At 40.2% G+C, this 18,544-nt stretch overlaps 1 protein-coding gene across 1 annotated transcript in view; it reads left to right on the top strand.

Annotated features, from left to right (window-relative positions):
* TMCO1 (transmembrane and coiled-coil domains 1) overlaps positions 1-18,544 on the top strand; it is a 57,849-nt gene that overhangs the window by 313 nt on the left and 38,992 nt on the right. The window contains exons 2-3 of the mRNA XM_035010068.1: positions 323-400; positions 5,565-5,624. Coding sequence (XP_034865959.1) covers positions 323-400; positions 5,565-5,624 — 138 coding nt within the window. The remainder of the gene's footprint in view (positions 1-322; positions 401-5,564; positions 5,625-18,544) is intronic.

Raw genomic sequence — 18,544 nt, 5'->3', positions numbered from 1 at the left:
GCCTTGCTTGCTTGGGGTTGGGATGGTGGGGGTGCTCATCTACTGCAGGGAATCGGGGCCAATCGGGAACAGGAGCGGGAGGGGTAGCGTGGAGTCCGGTTTAGGGTCGATTTCACTTGCGTATTTGTGGAGACACCTTCATACCGTGTGTCCGTTATTTTGGTTGAAGAGTCAGATGTCTTAACATTTGAAAAAAGTTAACTGGTGGTAAATATAAAGCAAAAAGTTGAAATCCCTCCTCACCCAACAGTGACCACCAGTAAGTTTGCTGTGACCATTACAAACATTTTTTCCTGTTAGCATGTTGCTTTTAATGTTTCAGGTATAACCTGGGTCCTGGTTTACAGGACAGACAAGTACAAGAGACTGAAAGCGGAGGTGGAGAAACAGAGTAAAAAACGTGAGTATGGCAACATCCTTTAGATACAGTTTCAACGGGTCAAGTTCATTGAATGCATGTTCACAGTAAATACTTTACGAGCACCAACTGATAAAAAGACTTTATAGGAAGACAAAGACGAGTCCGATTTGAATTGAAGGCTATGTAGAGGTATATGCAGTATTAGATATTTTTATGCAAAATGTATAATACAAATGGCAATAGAGCAAGGGGCATGAGAAGTACGAGTTAGGTGCTGTGGTGGTTCTAAAGAAGAGATCCTATTCAGTTGTGAGGAGCCATGGAAGCCTTTGTGATGGCGATGGCTGGTCGTCCTTCTTGGATAGTTGGAATTCGGATAGAGAACGAGCTGGAGGTAGGAATTCCAGGCGAAGAAAATCAGATATGTGCAGAAATATGGAAATTGTGGTGAGAAGATGTGTTTGGAGAACAACAGGTCATTATGATTAGTATCCAGGTGAGCGGTGTCTTCAGGGATAAGGCAAATTTCAGTTGTGTGAGGCGGTTGAAGGACAGTTTGAGTAAAAGGTTAAGAACAAGTACAGTTTGTGGCCTTTGAATAAAGCAGGAACTCCACAGGACACAGCTGAGGGGACTGCGAGAGGTATAATGTGAATGGTTCTTTATAGGCTTGATGTAGCTTTCAGTGTTCTTTTCTGCCTTATAAAGATTAAGTATAACTTTTGTATCTTAAAATTCCTCTGACTTTCTGTATTCTGTGACATCTTTATGTCTTCATAAGGGTTTAAAGTTTTCTTCCTTACAATATCTCACTTGATCCACATAGCAACCATTTGTGATCAGTTGTATAGATATTATTCTTTCTTTATAGAAAAGGAAAGTGAGGTTCAGAGAGGTTAAATAACATACTAATATCATAGAGCAAACAAAGAATTAGAAACCAAACTCGGGCTTTTGAAATTATAGTTTACTGGTCCTTGACGTATTCAGTGTGGATAATGCACCTCAACATATTAAAAACCAAGCTCATTATCTTTACCTTCACAAACGTGATCCTCCTCCGGTATTTCTCTACGTGACGAATGGTACCTCCATGCTTCTGATAGTGCAAGCCAGAAACCTTGATACACTTTCTTCACTTCGTTTTCAGGACATCACACTCTCTTGGTTTTGCTCTTAACCTTGCAGGTCTTTTTTTTTTTTTTTTTTTTTTTTAAGAGAGGTAGGGGAATTGGGAAAGGCAGAGGGAACGTGAGAGAGAATCTTAAGCAGGCTCCATGCCCAGCACAGGGCCTGAAGTGGGGCTTGATCCCAAGACTCTGACCTGAGCTGAGATCAAGAGTCAAACTCTTAACCGACTGAGCCATCCAGACGCCCCTTGCTGGCCATTTTTTTGCAGTTTCCTTGTTGGTTCCTCTTTTCAACCTCTTGTTTTTGGGCACCCCAGTTTGTTTTTAGTCCCCTACACTCACTCCCTTGGTGAATTTAGTCATGTGCTCTATTTGTCAGTGGCTCCCAAATTTATATCCCTAGCCCTCTCTCCTTAACGCAAGATCCATATATCCTTGTAATAACATTTGTATGGTGAGCGATGGCATCTACACTTGTGGTGAGCATAGCATAATGTGGAGAGAAGTTGGATCACTATGTTGTACACATGAAATTAACATTGTGTGTCAACTATGCTCAAATAAGGATTTACATAACAATTTGTCAATTATACTGTAATGTCGAATATACATTTCAAACCCAACATGTCCAAATTGAATACTTTTTCCTCACTTAAGGCTGTTGCATTTGTAGCTTTCAGGATTTTGGTCAGTGTCAGGTCTGTCTGTCCCTCTACTTGCTCAGGCCATAATCCTTGTGCAGTTATCTTTAACTCTTCTCTCACACCCCACATCTAATACTTTTGGGCTGCCTTCAGACATATCCAGAATCTGACCACTTTCCATCACCTCCATTGATAACTACCTTCATCCTTTGCATGAATTATTACAACAGCCTCCAACAAGTGTTCCTGTTTCCCTATAGTCTGCTCCCAAGATAACAGCTAGAATAATTCTTTTTTTTTTAAAGTAGGCTCCACATCCAGTGTGGAGCCCAATGCAGGGCTTGAACTCAGGACCCTGAGATCAAGACCTGAGCTGAGATCCAGAGTCAGATGCTGAACTGACTGAGCCACCCACGTACCCCCAGAATAATCCTTTTTAAAGCTATTAGAGCATGTCCCATCCCTGTTCATAACCCTGTGATGGTGTCCCATTTTCACTCAGGAACAGCCAGAGTCCTTACAGTGGCCTGTGGAGCTTCCCCTGTTACTGCTCTGATATTCTTCTCTCACACACTCTGCTTCAACCACACTGACCTTGCTGTTCCTCTCTGTACATCAGCCACACTCCTGTCTCAGGAGCTTTCTACTGGCTGTTCCCTCTGCCTAGCATGTTCTTCTCTATGATATCGGCTTAGTTAGCCCCATATCGTCTTCAAATCTTTGTTCAAGGTTTACTTCTGTGAGTCTTGACCACCCTCTTTAAAACTGCAGCCTGCTCATCTCTTCTACCTCTGCTGCTCCTCATCTTCCATATCCTGCTCCATCTTTTTTTTTTTTTTTAAGATTTTATTTATTTATTTGACAGAGAGAGACACAGCGAGAGAGGGAGCACAAGCAGGGGGAGTGGGAGAGGGAGAAGCAGGCTTCCCGCTGAGCAGGGAGCCCGATGTGGGGCTCGATCCCAGGACCCCGGGATCATGACCTGAGCTGAAGGGCAGGCGCTGAACGACTGAGCCACCCAGGTGCCCCTACCCTGCTCCATCTTTCCCCCCATGGCTCTTGTCACTTTCTAATGTATTATATGATCTATTTATGTATTGTGTTACTGTTTATTGTTTATCTCCACCTGCTAAAATGAAAGCTTCACTAGGAAAGCGTTTTTGTTGTTGTTCTGATATATCCTGTGCACCTAGAACAGTGGCACATAGTAAATGTTCAATAAATATTTGCTGATTTGAATACTTTCTTCTCTCACCCTGTATGTGCAGTCCACCATCAAGCCCTGTTACTGTTCTCCTCCAGGAAAGTTTGCGATCTCTCCACATCTCTCCAGTTCTGCCGCCACCACGTAGTCTAAACGTCTGTCATGTTTCCTGTGATCTACTGCAGTAGCCTCCTCATTGGTCTCCCTGCAGCCACTCAGATTTATTCTCTACAGTACATCCAAAGTAATTTTTTTTTTTTTTAAGACACAAATCTTATGTTACTTGCTCTTCTCAAAATACCTTGTTTTTCCCCATTGCTTTTCGGATAAAGATGGGGCTTGCAAGGTCCAGCATGGTCTGGTGCCTCTTCCCTTCCCCTGCAACTACATCCTGTATCAGGTTATCCCTTGCTGTCTATTCTCTAGCCACTCGGGCCCGTTTTCCATCCTCTGGACTAGTCTTTTTCCTACTATGGGCCCAGGCCTTATCTGCTCTTCCCTCTAACTGGAATAACTTTTCTTTCTCTTTTTGTCTAGTAAACTCCTACTCATTCTGTCTAGTAAACTCCTACTCATTCTTTAGCTCTCAAAACCTTATTTAGTCTTTCAGAAAGGTCAGATCTTCCTATTATGGGCTCTACTTTATCCATAGACGTCTCCTTAGAACAGATTTATCTAGCCTCAGTCCAGTGCCCTAGAAGACCAGGTTAATGTTCACAGTACCATCTTATGTTTCTGTTCTCTAGCCTTCTTGTTTTTTATGCAGTTATGGTTAAGTGCTAAGTAGTTATGTTATGGTCCTTCTGGGAAGGGAAAGAAAAATTTTTGTTTCTTTGGTTAATAGTAATGATAAAGAGTAAAACATTCAATGTTTTCTGTCGGTTTTGTCTTTTAAAATGTTATTCGGTAACATCTTGTAGAATCTGATTTAATTTCCTTTTATGATCTCATACTAGTAGGTTCACTCTAAATGTCTTTCTCCCCCATAGGTATATGTCATGTTTTATCTTTTTATTTGCATAAAAGAGTACTGGTACTTAGACACCAGTGCATATATTGAAACTACAAACACACACACACATTTTATTTTAGTCAGCACTTTACTGTTTCACTTGCAATATTGGAGTCAAATCGAAGTTTACATCTCTTTGTTAAAGTAGTAATACCAATTTTAGAATTCAGGTAGCATAATTAATGTACTAAGAGAAAAAGTCTTACCTGCCAATTCTCTTTGATGCAACTTTTAGAAATAATACATGTACTGTACTGTTTGCGAGTAAAGGAAGTATGCTAAGATATTATACAGAACAAAGAATGTAAATAAGCTAAGTAAAGGTAATTTTTGACATACCTATTCTTAGTCCATTAATAGGTGGACTATGATAGGTATATAGATGAAAGATAGTAAATATAAAATATAAATATATTACATTATTTCTCTTTACAAGGTTATTTTTACTCTATCATCATAGTAATTGAAATGCATTCAAAGAAGTTGGTCTTAGCTTCTTCTGTCTGTTTGTTTTTAAGTAATCTCTATGCCCAATGTGGGGCTCAAACTCACAACCCCGAGATCAAGAGTTGCATGCTCCACTGACTGAGCCAGCCAGGTGCCCTGGGTTTAGCTTTTTTGATTCTCTTGATCTCCCTACCCTACGCATATGTCTGTCTTGCCAGTTTTCTGTGTTATAATTGTTATTCAATTATCTGCCCTCACTAGATTACTCTTTAGAGGGCAAGGATCATGGTTATCTTTTTATCGACCTAGAACAATGCCAATTCCTTAGGCACCAATAGGTGAATAAATGAATTCCTACCTTCTATAGTGAATATGAGAGTGGAACTATAATTAACCTTAGTTATCTGAGAGAGCAGAATTTGAAAATTGTGCTTAGACTCAACCTACGGCAGTCACCCTCAGCTGATGGTCTGAAAGCCATCTTAGTTTTTATTACGTTTCAGTAGTTACTATTATTGTGTCCTTATGCAATCCTTTACGGGTGTTTGAGTGACGATGCTTCCAGTGTTGTTGTCTTAGTCTTAGATTGTTGTGTCTGCCTTCTGTCAGCAGCTGTGGGAGCAGATCGGTTGACTTGCTCAGGACCATAATGAAAGGCAGTGTGTAACTTTCTTGTGAGCTTCTTTCATTGGTTCAGCTGTGATAAAGCATCCTTCATTTCTTTAGTATAATGCATAATTAATTTTTACTGTTACTGTGTTTACAGTGGAAAAGAAGAAGGAAACAATAACAGAGTCAGCTGGTCGACAACAAAAAAAGAAAATAGGTAAGATGAATTATTTGGTATACACAAAATTTAGAAAAATAAGTTTTGGAAATTTGGAAAATTTAGAATTGGGAAAAATAAATTCTTAGGTGATGAAAATTAATAAAGTTGTTAACAGTGGTAACTCATGTTTGTATAATTTTGTGGTTTACAGAGCACTTGCATACATTATCTTACTTGATTCTCTCTTGTCCATTTTGTAGGGTACATTCAAGCAGTTGCTGCTGTTTGCTCTTAGCTTTTGAAATTTTAGTTTTAATAAAATAATGCTGACAGTTGTGGCTTTTGAATTTGGCTGAGGATTCTTGGCACAGTTTGTAAAAGTGTATTTTTTTTTCATATCTGAGATGATTATTTCCAGTTAAGGCTGAGTTACTTGTGTTGTTGCCATGACTTCCTTATGGAGAATTGACTGGTGATGGAAATCCACCAGAGGGTAGGAAATTTACTGCTGAGTAATTTTTATCTGGTCTGAAAAGGAATGACATGTTTCTGGTTTTTCAGTGTAATTTAGAGCTTAATTACAGAATGTAATTCTGTTCCAAAAAGACAATTTATAAATGATTAGGTATGATTTATATTTATATTTTATGATGCTTCCTGATTCTGAGATTAGGAAAAAAACTGTGAAACTGTGTGTTTTGTTCAGAAACTATGTCTCTACGTACGTCACTGCCATTATATCCTAGAAGGGAATTCTTCCGGGCTGGACTATGCCACTATCCTGTTCTGGTTAAAGCTTTTGAATTTAGTGTTTCCGATGTTTTCTAAATGGCCTACTCATTTAGTTCTGTGGTAGGATGCTATTGTATGTCTACTCTGTGTCAGTTGCTCTGGTGGGTCATAGAGAAACCAAGTAGAAAAAATTCTATTAGGAAGTCTGTCTAGAGAGGGAAAACAGACCAGTGCAGTATGGTAAGTGTGTTCGTAGAGATATATTCTGAGTGTTAAAAAAGTAAAGAGAAAGGATATCTAAACCAAACTAGGGGATTGGGTTTTCTTGAAGAGATAATATTGAATCTTGAAGCTTTAGTGTGAATTACTTAAATAAAAATATAAATAAATAAAATAGTGGTCAAAATTTATTGAGCACTTACCATGTGCAACACACTGAGGTAAACACTTTACGTGTTTTAGAATTCTCTTAACAATTAATTGTATGTAGTAGTGAAGGGTGTTACTTCATTTTTATAGGTGAGAAAAATGAAGCTTGAATTAAGTAATTTGCCCTCAGTCAGTCATTCGGTGATAGATGGGATTAAGTTAGTGGTAGAGAAGGGGTTTGTTCCTGGTCATTTGTTACTTTAGCATCCAATTTTAAGCCCTATACATTCTAGGCAGGACAGGCATATATAAAACTATGGGGGGATCAAATAGCAAGGTATATACCTGGAACTATAAATAGTTTAGTATAACAACAGAAGGTATGTATAAAGTATAGACAGATGAGGCTAGAGAGATAAGTAGAGCCTGTTCATAAAGATCTTTATAAATTAAACTAAGGTAATGAGTTTAACTTTAATCCAGAAGGCTTTCCATCTTTCCATAACCATTAAAGGACATAAGCAGAGGATTGACATCAGATTTTTTTTTTTTTAAGATTTTATTTATTTATTTGACAGAGACACAGTGAGAGAGGGAACACAAGCAGGGGGAGTGAGAAAGGGAGAAGCAGGCTTCCCGCTGAGCAGGGAGCCCGATGCGGGGCTCGAACCCAGGACCCTGGGATCATGACCTGAGCCGAAGGCAGACGCTTAACGACTGAGCCACCCAGGCGCCCCTGACATCAGATTTTAAGGAAGATAACTCTGGCAGTAGTTTGGAGATAAATGGGAGAGGGGATAATTCTGGAGGCAGGAAGTCGTGAGGCTTTTTTTTTTTTTTTAAGATTTTATTTATTTGACAGAGAGACACAGCGAGAGAGGGAACACAAGCAGGGGGAGTGGGAGAGGGAGAAGCAGGCTTCCCACCGAGCAGGGAGCTCGATGCGGGGCTTGATCCCAGGACCCTGGGATCATGACCTGAGCCGAAGGCAGACGCTTAACGACTGAGCCACCCAGGCGCCCCAGTCATGAGGCTTTTTAAGTAACTCAGGTGCAAAAATGGCAAGAACCTGAGCTTAGTTAGGTACAGGCAGTGGTAATGGAATAGAAGGTAGAGATTCAGCCGATCTAGAGAAGTAGGAATAACAGGATTTGATGACTGTTTAGATGTAGCATGTGGAGAGAGGGATGAGTCTACAAAGAAGTCCAGATTTCTGATTTGGAGAGGAAATATTGGAGGAGTAGCAAATTGGGATGGGGAAGAAAAGAGAGGATGATTTCAGGTTTGAACCTGTTGGATTTGAAATGTTCGGGTGACAGTAGGGCGGAAATATTTGGTACACAGTTGGGTGTGTGGCTTTGGAGGTAGCATAGAGGGATAAAGGCTATAAACAGACTTTAGAATCCTATACTTCTAAGTAGTAATTGAGTTCCCACACGGGGAGTTCATATACGGGGAGACCATGTAAAGTAAGACAAGGAAATGGCTGAGGATGGAGATAGTCTTGAGGAAACAGAGGGAGCAGAAGTGGAGCTCTGCAAAAGTATTGCCAGAGAAGTCAGAAAGGGTTTGTCGTTGTAGCTGCGGGGAGGGTTTCAGGGGACAGAGAGGGCCCAAGGTGTTAATTGTCTAAGAGGTAAAATGGGAGTTCTTGTTAGTGATGTAGCAAGAATGATTTCAGTGGCGTGATGGGGGACAGAAGCCAGATTGTCTAGATGAGGAGATAATGCGTGGTGAGGAAGTGAAGACATTGAACATGGATCATTCTTTCAAGTAGCTTTACTGTAAAGGATAGGAAAGATATAAAAATGGAAGGCAGATTGCTCTCTGCCCTTAAACTGACAACACAAACTGTCTAAAATGTAAATTACCTGAACATGGAATGCAACCTTGAATTTTTTGCTCACCAGAAAGTATCAGAAGTTAAGAGAAATAGTGCCTGTGAAGTGTTGGTTATCGACATCTTACCAAGAGTTAAAGATGTAATGTTTATGAGGAGTTGTTTAAAGGACAACCTAGGGGCACCTGGGTGGCTCAGCTGTTTAGCGTCTGCCTTCGGCTCAGGTCATGATCCCAGGGTCCTGGGATCGAGCCCCGCATCGGGCTCCCTGCTCAGCAGGGAAGCCTGCTTCTCCCTCTCCCACTCCCCCTGCTTGTGTTCCCTCTCTCGCAGTCTCTCTCTGTCAAAAAATAAATTAAAAAAATAAAAAATAAAAAAATAAAGGACAACCTATCCATGCCCTAGATTTGTAAATTTTACTCTGAGATTAAGCCAGACTATCAGGAATCTGTAAACCTACACTGCATTATTTTGGACTCCCTAAAATTGCTTCTATTCTATTTCACCTTGTCATTTGTACTGTTAGGCATGTTGTGAAAAACCCAGCCAGATAGAATTTCTTGTAATACTACTGTGGAATACTTTTGAGAACATTATTTACAATGTCACGATGCTCTCTTGATGAGCAGTTATGGAAGCTTTCTATTAGTTTTCAATGTCAAGAAAAGCAGTGTTAGTTGGTAGAGTGTGCAACCCCTTGATCTTAGGGTTGTGAGTTTGAGCCCCATGTTGGGTATAGAGATTACTTAAAAATAGTAAAATCTTAAAAAAAAAAAAAAGAAAGAAAAGCAGTGATTCTCATAAATAATTGATTTACTTTTATTTTGTGGACTTTGCTTGAACCGATGAGTTTTTTCCCCCTTTGAACTAGTTGCTAATAAGTATAGAGTCAGATTTGCTATTCATCTCTAGCAACTTTCCATGACCAATTCAATGTATTTCTGTGAAATGACACTCTCTGCAGTTTTGTTATTATGCAACCCTTACTTTGCCTTTCTTCAGGTCCCCACTTGAGCTTCTTTACAAGAATATAGACAGTAGTTGCGGGGGGTAGCTATGGAAAGTGATCCTGCTGCACTGAAAAAAGGAAGTTTTCAGTACAAGGGGAGTATGCAGTGCAATGACAGGGTTTCAGAGAAGCAGAATGCCACTGATTTTACTAGGTAAAGCTCTTTGATGATGGTCTTGGGTAGAACCATGAATTTGAAGCTGAACTGTCTTACATTTGAACTAAAAAATTTTTTTTTAAAGATTTATTTATTATTTGAGAGAGAGAAAGAGAGAGCATGCGCGCACGGGGGGAGGGGCAGAGGGAGAGAGAGAGAGAGAATCTCAAGCAGACTCCCCACTGAGCACAGAACCTGTCATCGTGGGGCTCGATCTCAGGACCCTGACATCATGATCCGAGCTGAAATCGAGTCAGACGCTTAACCAACTGAGCCACCAGGGTGCCCCTTAGGTTCCCCATTCTTTTTTTTTTTTTTAAGATTTTATCTATTTTTATCTGAGAGAGCGAGCGTGGCAGGGAGGGGCAGAGATAGAGGGAGAAGCAGGTTCCCCACTGAGCAGGGAGGCTGATACAGCACTTAACTGACTGAACCACCCAGGCACCCCTGGGTTCCCCATTCTTAATTTCAGGTGCAGATGTTTTGGCTGTTCTACATTTCCCTCTCACAGAAGGGTAACAAATTTACTTAGATATATGGATTTTATTTAGCTCTTTGGCTACATACAAGTTACCTCAAGTAACGAGGGATTTATTTTCAGAATATATGGGATCCAAAACTCAGGAAACACTGAAGTAACTGGTTACAGGAAGGCAGGAACTGTGTTAAAGCCAGTCTGGTAGGCAGAGCAAGTCCTGAGATGAAGTGAGACAGTGGACTCCAATATCTTTAAGGCTGCACTATTAATTAATTATTTTTTTAGAGAGGGGGAGAGGTGATGGAGGGGCAGAGGGAGAGAGAATCTTAAAGCAGTCTTCACGCCTAGCATGGAGCCTGATGTGGAGTTCAATCTCACAACCCTGAGATCATGACCTGAGCTGAAATCAAGAATCAGATGCTTAACCAACTGAGCCACCCAGGCGCCCCTGAGGCTGCACTATTAATATATACTTCTCTCTCTTTTTGTTGTTCAACTTCCCCCATTTTCTCTATAGTGTTTTTCTAGCATTTAGGTTTTGCCTACACCTAACTTTGGCTTGTGTCCTAGGGTTCTTCCTGTATCAGTATTACTCATAAGTGCTCTGTAGACCCCCGACATCAGTGTTGCTTGAGATATATTTTTTTTTTTAAGATTTTATTTATTTATTTGAGAGAGTGAGAGAGAGAAAGCACATGAGAGGGGGGAGGGTCAGAGGGAGAAGCAGACTTCCCGCCGAGCTGGGAGCCCGATGCGGGACTCGATCCCAGGACTCAGGGATCATGACCCGAGCCGAAGGCAGTCGCTCAACCAACTGAGCCACCCAGGCGCCCCAGTGTTGCTTGAGATATTAAGAGTGAAAGGTTCTGAGTCTTCCTCCCAGACTACTGAATCAGAATCTCTGGATGTGGGACCCAGGAGTCTGCTATTTTAACAAGCTTCCCAGATATTCTTAGACAAACTAAAGTTTGAGAGCCAGTGCTATATTGTAATTTTTCTGTTTCTGCTCCCACAGTTGATTTACTATTCCAAGATTTTCTGGTTTAAATTTCTGAGAGAAGGAATCTGGTTGGCTCAGCTCATCTCTTTACACCATAGGTCATGAGAAGGCATATGGATTGGCTGCCTTTTAGGTCAGTAGTGGCAGGGCAGGGGTGATAGGAATCTTTGAAAGGCTGACTGACCCTTGACAAAGACTATGGTAGGAGGCAGATCCTCAGAAGATGGCTGGGGAAGGGAGGGCAGGCATTCCGAAGCTTAAGTGAGTTGGGGTGGATAGCTCTTTTCTTAGTGACTTGGAGATATGGGAGGAAATTTTTGAAATTTAATTTATTTTGGGTCCTGAATTTATATATTCATTCTAGGCCTTTATCTATACTATTTGGATTTTCCATAAAAGAAGACTGCCTCAGGCATTTAGTTTAAATTTTGTTTCCTCTCCATTACCAAATCTACATGAAATTTCAAGATTTTATTAATTGGTTTTCCATTCAAGACAACTCAGAATGTAGGACTGCCATGGGATACCTAATTCTTTTAATCTATAGACTGGCACCTGCTATTTTGATCATCTCTTCCTCATTTGAAAATGTTCTCCATCTCCCAAACTGTTGGTTGGATCTGACCACCCAGTTGCCTCCTCTATTGATTTCCATTCCTTGACAGAAAAGACACTGGTTATTGACTAAGGTAAATGATGAAGTGTTCCTTTCTTAAATAATGTTACCTTGTTGTACACAACCTAATCCTGTCAAGTAAAAATGTATAATAGATTGGCTTAATGTCTGTTCATTCTGTGGTCAGAATAGATGTCATCATTGGTACTAGTTGATTCCCATAGCTACAAGAAATATAGCTTCCTTTTAATTAGAGTATTTCCTTTTAGAATTTAAATTTTTCCTTTTGCCTGTCATCTGGGATAACAAGTCATTCTAAAACATAAATGTAGCTTCTTCATATTTCTAGTTTCTTCTCTCCATGAAGTTTCCTCAACTTTCTTAGAGGTTGTATTCCCAAAATTCAGTAGTAGGAGGGTGTATAGAATTCCTATCAGATGGAGGGATTGAGGCATGATTTTCCCCTGTACTAAATCCTAAGGTTCCTGCTAATAAACAATTTACATTATCATTTCAAAATAAATTGCTTGCATTTATTTTACCTGCTAATGTGATGTTTTTAGGAATTATTCCCCTGGGGAAACAATTTCTTTTTAAGGGGAAAGCAGCTTCTTTTTTACATAATAGCAGTTGTATGTTTATCAGCTATTGATAATGTCACGAATTCTGTAATACTTTTTTTTCAATTTTATTTTATTATGTTATGGTAGTCACCATACATTACATCATTAGTTTTTGATGTAGTGTTCCATGATTCATTCTTTGCGTATAACACCCAGTGCTCCATGCAATACACTCCCTCCTTAATACCCACCACTGGGCTAACCCATCCCCCCACCCCCCTCCCCTCTAAAACCCTCAGTTTGTTTCTCAGAGTCCATAGTCTCTCATGGTTCGTCTCCCCTCTCTGATTTCCTCCCCCTTCATTTTTCCCTTCCTACTATCTTCTTCTCTTTTTTTTTTAACATATAATGTATTATTTGTTTCAGAGGTACAGGTCAGTGATTCATCAGTCTTACACAATTCACAGCGCTCACCATAGCACATACCCTCCCCAATGTCCATCACCCAGCCACCCCATCCCTCCCGCCCCCCACCACTCTAGCAAACCTCAGTTTGTTTCCTGAGATTAAGAGTCTCTTATGGTTTGTCTCCCTCTCTGGTTTCATCTTTTTTCATTTTTTCCTCTCTTCCCCTATGATCCTGTGTCTTGTTTCTCAGATTCCTTATCAGTGAGATCATATGATCGTTGTCTTTCTCTGATTGACTTATTTCGCTTAGCATAATACCCTCCAGTTCCATCCATGTTGTTGCAAATGGCAAGATTTCGGGGTTTTTTGATGGCTGCATAATATTCCATTGCATATATATACCACATCTTCTTTATCCATTCATCTGTTGATGGACATCTTGGCTCTTTTCATAGTTTGGCTATTGTGGACATTGCTGCTATAAACATCAGGGTGCACGTACCCCTTCGGATCACTACATTTGTGTCTTTGGGGTAAATACCCAGTAGGAAAGCAGCTTCTTTTAAAAAAAATTATTTTTTTGGTTTTGTTCTTTCTCTTGCCATACCACGCTTTGTTGGGAGTTTGGGTTTTTCTCACTCTTTCTGGGCTATAAAGTTCTTTCCAGGCTACTTCGTAGCAAATTGAGTCTTGAACATCACCTCCCACTGGAACCCAAAGATCTTGGAGGAGCTTTGGTCTGTGACTAGGCTTTCAGTGGATTTGCCAAAGCAGCTTTACCCAGCCTGGGCCCTGGGATCATCTCAGATGCCCAGTGAAGAGAATTCCCAGGAAGGCTCAGCTGCCTCTCAAATTACCTCTGAAGTATTAATAAAGAACCTTAGTAAATTGATTCTTGACCCTAGTATCAAACTCCCTTCCCCTCTACCAGAATATACATCCTAACAGCAGGACAAAGAGAAGAAAGCACAGGGGCTCTTTGACCGCATCCTCAGCAGCAGGAGGGATGGAGTAAGGACTTTGTTTTTTTTTAAAAGATTTTATTTATTTATTTGAGACAGAGAGAATGAGAGACAGAGAGCATGAGAGGGAGGAGGGTCAGAGGGAGAAGCAGACTCCCTGCCGAGCAGGGAGCCCGATGCGGGACTCGATCCCGGGACTCCAGGATCATGACCTGAGCCGAAGGCAGTCGCTTAACCAACTAAGCCACCCAGGCGCCCAGTAAGGACTTTGTTAACTGCTCGGAAAGAAAGGATGGAAAGGACGATATGATTGATTCAATACCAGCGCTACTTCAGCCAGCTGTCCAAGCTTCAAAAAGATGTACAGCAGAAGGAAATTGAGGGTGAATCAAGAGTGGAAAGATTTAGATGTAGCTGTCATTATTGCCTGTATCATAAAGATCTTTCTGAGGATACCAGCATGGACAATAATTATATGACATGGAGCCAATATAAACATAAACTTTATTCTTGTACTGTTTCTTCTTGGTAGTAATTTTAGGATCATTTTGCGGCATCTTGGGAAAGCTGCTCTATGTTAGGGCAAACTGTATAATATTTTGATAATCTATGATATAAGGTCTGGCTTTTGTGTATCTTTTCTATCTTGATACCAGTAATTTGTGAGGAATCCTATAGTTTGCATTTAAATGACTTCAGTATACTTCTACTTTCTGATTTGACCTAAGGCAGTACTAATAGGTTTTGAGTGTTGCTTGTGTGTTTGAGAGGCCTAAAGTCATTAAGATAAAACCTAACATCAAAAATTGGAAGCCAAGTGGGGCGCCTGGGTGGCTCAGTTGGTTGGGCGACTGCCTTCGGCTCGGGTCGTGATCCTGAAGTCCCGGGATCGAGTCCCGCATCAGGCTCCCTGCTCAGCAGGGAGTCTGCTTCTCCCTCTGATCCTCCCCCATCTCATGCTCTCTCTCTCTGTCTCATTCTCTCTCTCAAGTAAATAAATAAAAATCTTAAAAAAAAAAAAATTGGAAGCCAAGTAACTTGTGTAGAAGGAATACGCAGAAAGCATTGGGTGGTTTGGTTAGAGCATAATAAGAGCAGGGTGCTTACACTAGATTTTCTGGTTTTCAGCAATTGAATTGTAATAAAATTTTTTTGATGTGCTATTTCAGTTTTCAGTAGCAAATGTGTGTAGAGGGTCTTATTAAAATTGAGACTTAATTTGAATACCTCTTAAAAAAAGGTATTTTTTTCAAAATGGTTTATTAGAACTTGGGTTATTTTTATATAAACCATGTATTACATGGTTGTATTGACAGGCCAGTCTTCATAAACTTATCTAACCCAGAATGGAACATAAAAACTTTATTTATTCTTAGGAATAACTGCTTTTGTTTTTGTTTTTGTTCTGGTAATATTGGCAACTAAAAGCAAAATTGAATGTGAAATAACATTTTAAAATTCATTTAAACCATTGAGGCTTAAAGAAAAGTAGATTCATTCATTCATTTATTCATTCAACAGAGAGAGAGCACAAGCAGGGGAAGCGGAAGTGGAGGGAAAGGGAGAAGCAGGCTCCTATGTGGGGCTAGATCCCAGAACCCTGGGATCATGACCTGAGCTTAACTGACTGAGCCACCTAGGCGCCCCAGAAAAGTAGATTTTAATCAGGATATAAGAGCTACAAACTTTAAAAATAAAAGGTTGTTTTAAGTACTTTAAAAGGACTTAAACTCTTCACTTCTCATTGTGTCTAATAGAATATCCTTGCAAAACTTGAATCTTCTATATATATATATATTTTTTAAAGATTTTATTTATTTATTTTACAGAGAGAGACAGCTAGAGAGGGAACACAAGCAGGGGGAGTGGGAGAGGGAGAAGCAGGCTTCCCGCAGAGCAAGGAGCCCAATGCGGGGCTCGATCCCAGGACCCTGGGATCATGACCTGAGCCTAAGGCAGACGCTTAACGACTGAGCCACCCAGGCGCCCTTGAATCTTATATTTTAAAATAATGAGAATGAATAACAAATCTTTTTGCCCAGCAGTTATGAGAGTCAAGGTTTGGTAGTCATAATAGAAAAGAGAGAGAGAAAGAGTTTCATGATTTTCTAAGAGTTGAAAGAAAAAAAAAAAAGAGCCATTAAAAGAACATGTGTGGGGAGAGAGAGAATATGAATATGAGCATGTGAGATGCAATTAACAGAGTTGGGAGTGGAGAAAAATGAAAATGGACTTTAGATCAGGTATTTATTTCCCTAGCCACCATTTAAAGGTATCATCAGTTTTGGGGGTTTAGTGGAAGAAGGGGAGGTATATAAAGCTAAATATGGCTTAATGGGGATATTTAGAAGTTTATTGTTCATAACTTGGGGAGTACCTAAAATTGTTTCCCTCCTGGTAACATTTCTATTAGATCAGATTTGCTCTTTCCCAAATGGGCATTTTTGGATTTCTGAAGACTGTTACATTGTCCTGGACATTTGAATATTAACTTCTTTGTTTTTATAATGTTTGTGCTTCTTGAGGCATCTTAGCATTTCCTACCCACAAACAGATAGGTTCATTTTGGATGAAATTTTGCATGTATAATGTTTTCCTGTTAAATATATTTGTTTAGTTTGTTGTTTTTTTATTCCGTTTCTTCTTTTTGTCTCTTTTCTCTACAGAGGCATGCTTTTAAAAATCAACTTTATCTTTTTATATACTATCTTTTTTGTTCAAGTCTGTCGGGAATGGTCCCTAGTGAAGAGTTGAGTCACGAGGGTATATAAGGTAGCCCCAGACATAATCAGCTGTTAGTTGTCCATGAATAAAATCCCTGTGCTGAGAATTAGTCTTAGCTGCTGCTGCTATCCCATCCAGCTAAATCTTGTGCAGTTGATAGTGCTGTGCCATGAATTTACCAGAGATAGGTGGGAGGGAGAGCAAACATTGAACATATTTGTATCTTTCACCTCCAAAACCAAGTGAATATTAACTTATTTTTGAATTATTTGAAACCAACTAAAACAACTTTCTGTATGGTAAGTATTTAGTAACAATAGCATAATCCTGTGCTGCTGTGTTATTACTATTTTTTAAAAAGATTTTATTTATTTATTTGACAGAGACAGAGAGAGCAGGAACACAAGCAGAGGGAGAGGGAGAGTAGGCTTCCCGCCGAGCAGGGAGCCCGATGCGGGGCTCGATCCCAGGACCCCGGGATCATGACCTGAGCCGAAGGCAGACGCTTAATGACTGAGCCACCCAGGCGCCCTGTGCTGCTGTATTATTAAGCTGTGTACACACACTGTCTATTTACGGTCATTGTTTCTGTGTGGACTTAGCTTCAGAAAACTATGTCACCTCAGTTTGCTGTCAACTTTTAGGCTCTTTGTGCTTTTTCTGTCTATTCAAGCTATTAGCTTCATCATAAAGGACTTACCCTCCCCCCAGAAAAGGACTACTTTCCTTAGAAAAGGATTTTTGGTATGCTGTATCTTCAGATCAGGTTTTCTTATATTGCTGAATCATTCATGAAACAATATTGAGCACATACTACAATGTTGAGCAGCTAACTACATGACAGTTACTGAGGATACAGAGATGAAGAAGGCATAGAGATTCCTTGTTCTCCAGGAACCTGCCATCTAGTTGGGTTGATGGGTATATAAATAGATCATTATAAGAGAATGTACAAACTCAGTGAGCATAATGATAAAGATGTGCATGAAATATTCTGGAAGCATAAAGAAAGGACTTCTAATCCAGTGTCTAGTACAGCAGTCGTTAGCTACATTTGGCTTTTTAAATTAATCAAAGTTAGGGTGCTTGGGTGGCTCAGTTGGTTAAGTGACTGCATTCGGCTCAGGTCATGATCCTGGAGTCCCTGGATCGAGCCCCGCATTGGGCTCCCTGCTCGGCGGGGAGTCTGCTTCTCCCTCTGACCCTCCTCCCTCTCATGCTCTTTCTCTTCATTCTCTCTCTCTCAAATAAATAAAAATCTTTAAAAATAAATAAATTAATTAATTAAAGTTAAATGAAGTTAAAATTTTAGTTCCTCAATCACACTGGCCACATTTTATTTGCTCAGGAGCCACATGTAATTAGTGACTACTTTATTGACAGCACAGATACAGAATATCTTCGTAATTATAGAAAGCTCTATAGAACATTATTGAAAAGGAGGCGACAGAGAGCTGAGGCTTAAAAGTTGAGTACTAGCTAGCCAGGAAGGGGTTGGATAGGGACAGAATAAAACATTCTAGGTAGAAATCCCAGTTGGTCGAGACTGAGGAGTTTCTTGGGATGTGTGGTTTTTAGAGCTAAAACTGGAACAATCCTGAGAAAACTGGCACAGTTGGTCACCCAAGTAGAAAGGACTTCATGAACAAAGACACTGGATCTAGAGAAAAGCTTCACATAGAGAGCAGCTTACATTTGTTTGGTGTTGCAGGAACATAACAGTTCATATAAGGGATTGGAAATGAGGCTGCAAGGACAGACATCAGACTTGCAGGTGATACTGGAACATGACCTTATAGGGATGAAAGGCCATGCCAGAATTTTAAGCCGGGGAGTATCATAATTTTGGTCACTTTTACATTTTAGGTAGATCTGACAGGCAGCTATGTGGGAGATGAATTTGAGGGAGCAAGTTTGAAGGCAGTGAGATGCTAGGAGACTTGAAGTAATACAGGGTTAGAAATCCTAAGGACATGGTAGTGAGGAGGGGAGGGTTTCATAAATATTTATGAGGTATGTGGGGTGCCTGAGGGGCTCAGTCGGTTAAGTGACTCTTGGTTTTGGCTCAGGGTATGATCTCTGAGTCCCAGGATTGAGCCCCACCTCAGGCTCCCTGCTC

This window comes from Mirounga leonina, unplaced genomic scaffold (genome assembly GCF_011800145.1).
Source record: "Mirounga leonina isolate KUSES-001 unplaced genomic scaffold, KU_Mleo_1.0 Mir_154, whole genome shotgun sequence".
NCBI lineage: Eukaryota > Metazoa > Chordata > Mammalia > Carnivora > Phocidae > Mirounga > Mirounga leonina.
The sequence above is the reverse complement of the archived record's forward strand: the minus strand, read 5'-3'. Positions and strand labels throughout refer to the sequence as shown.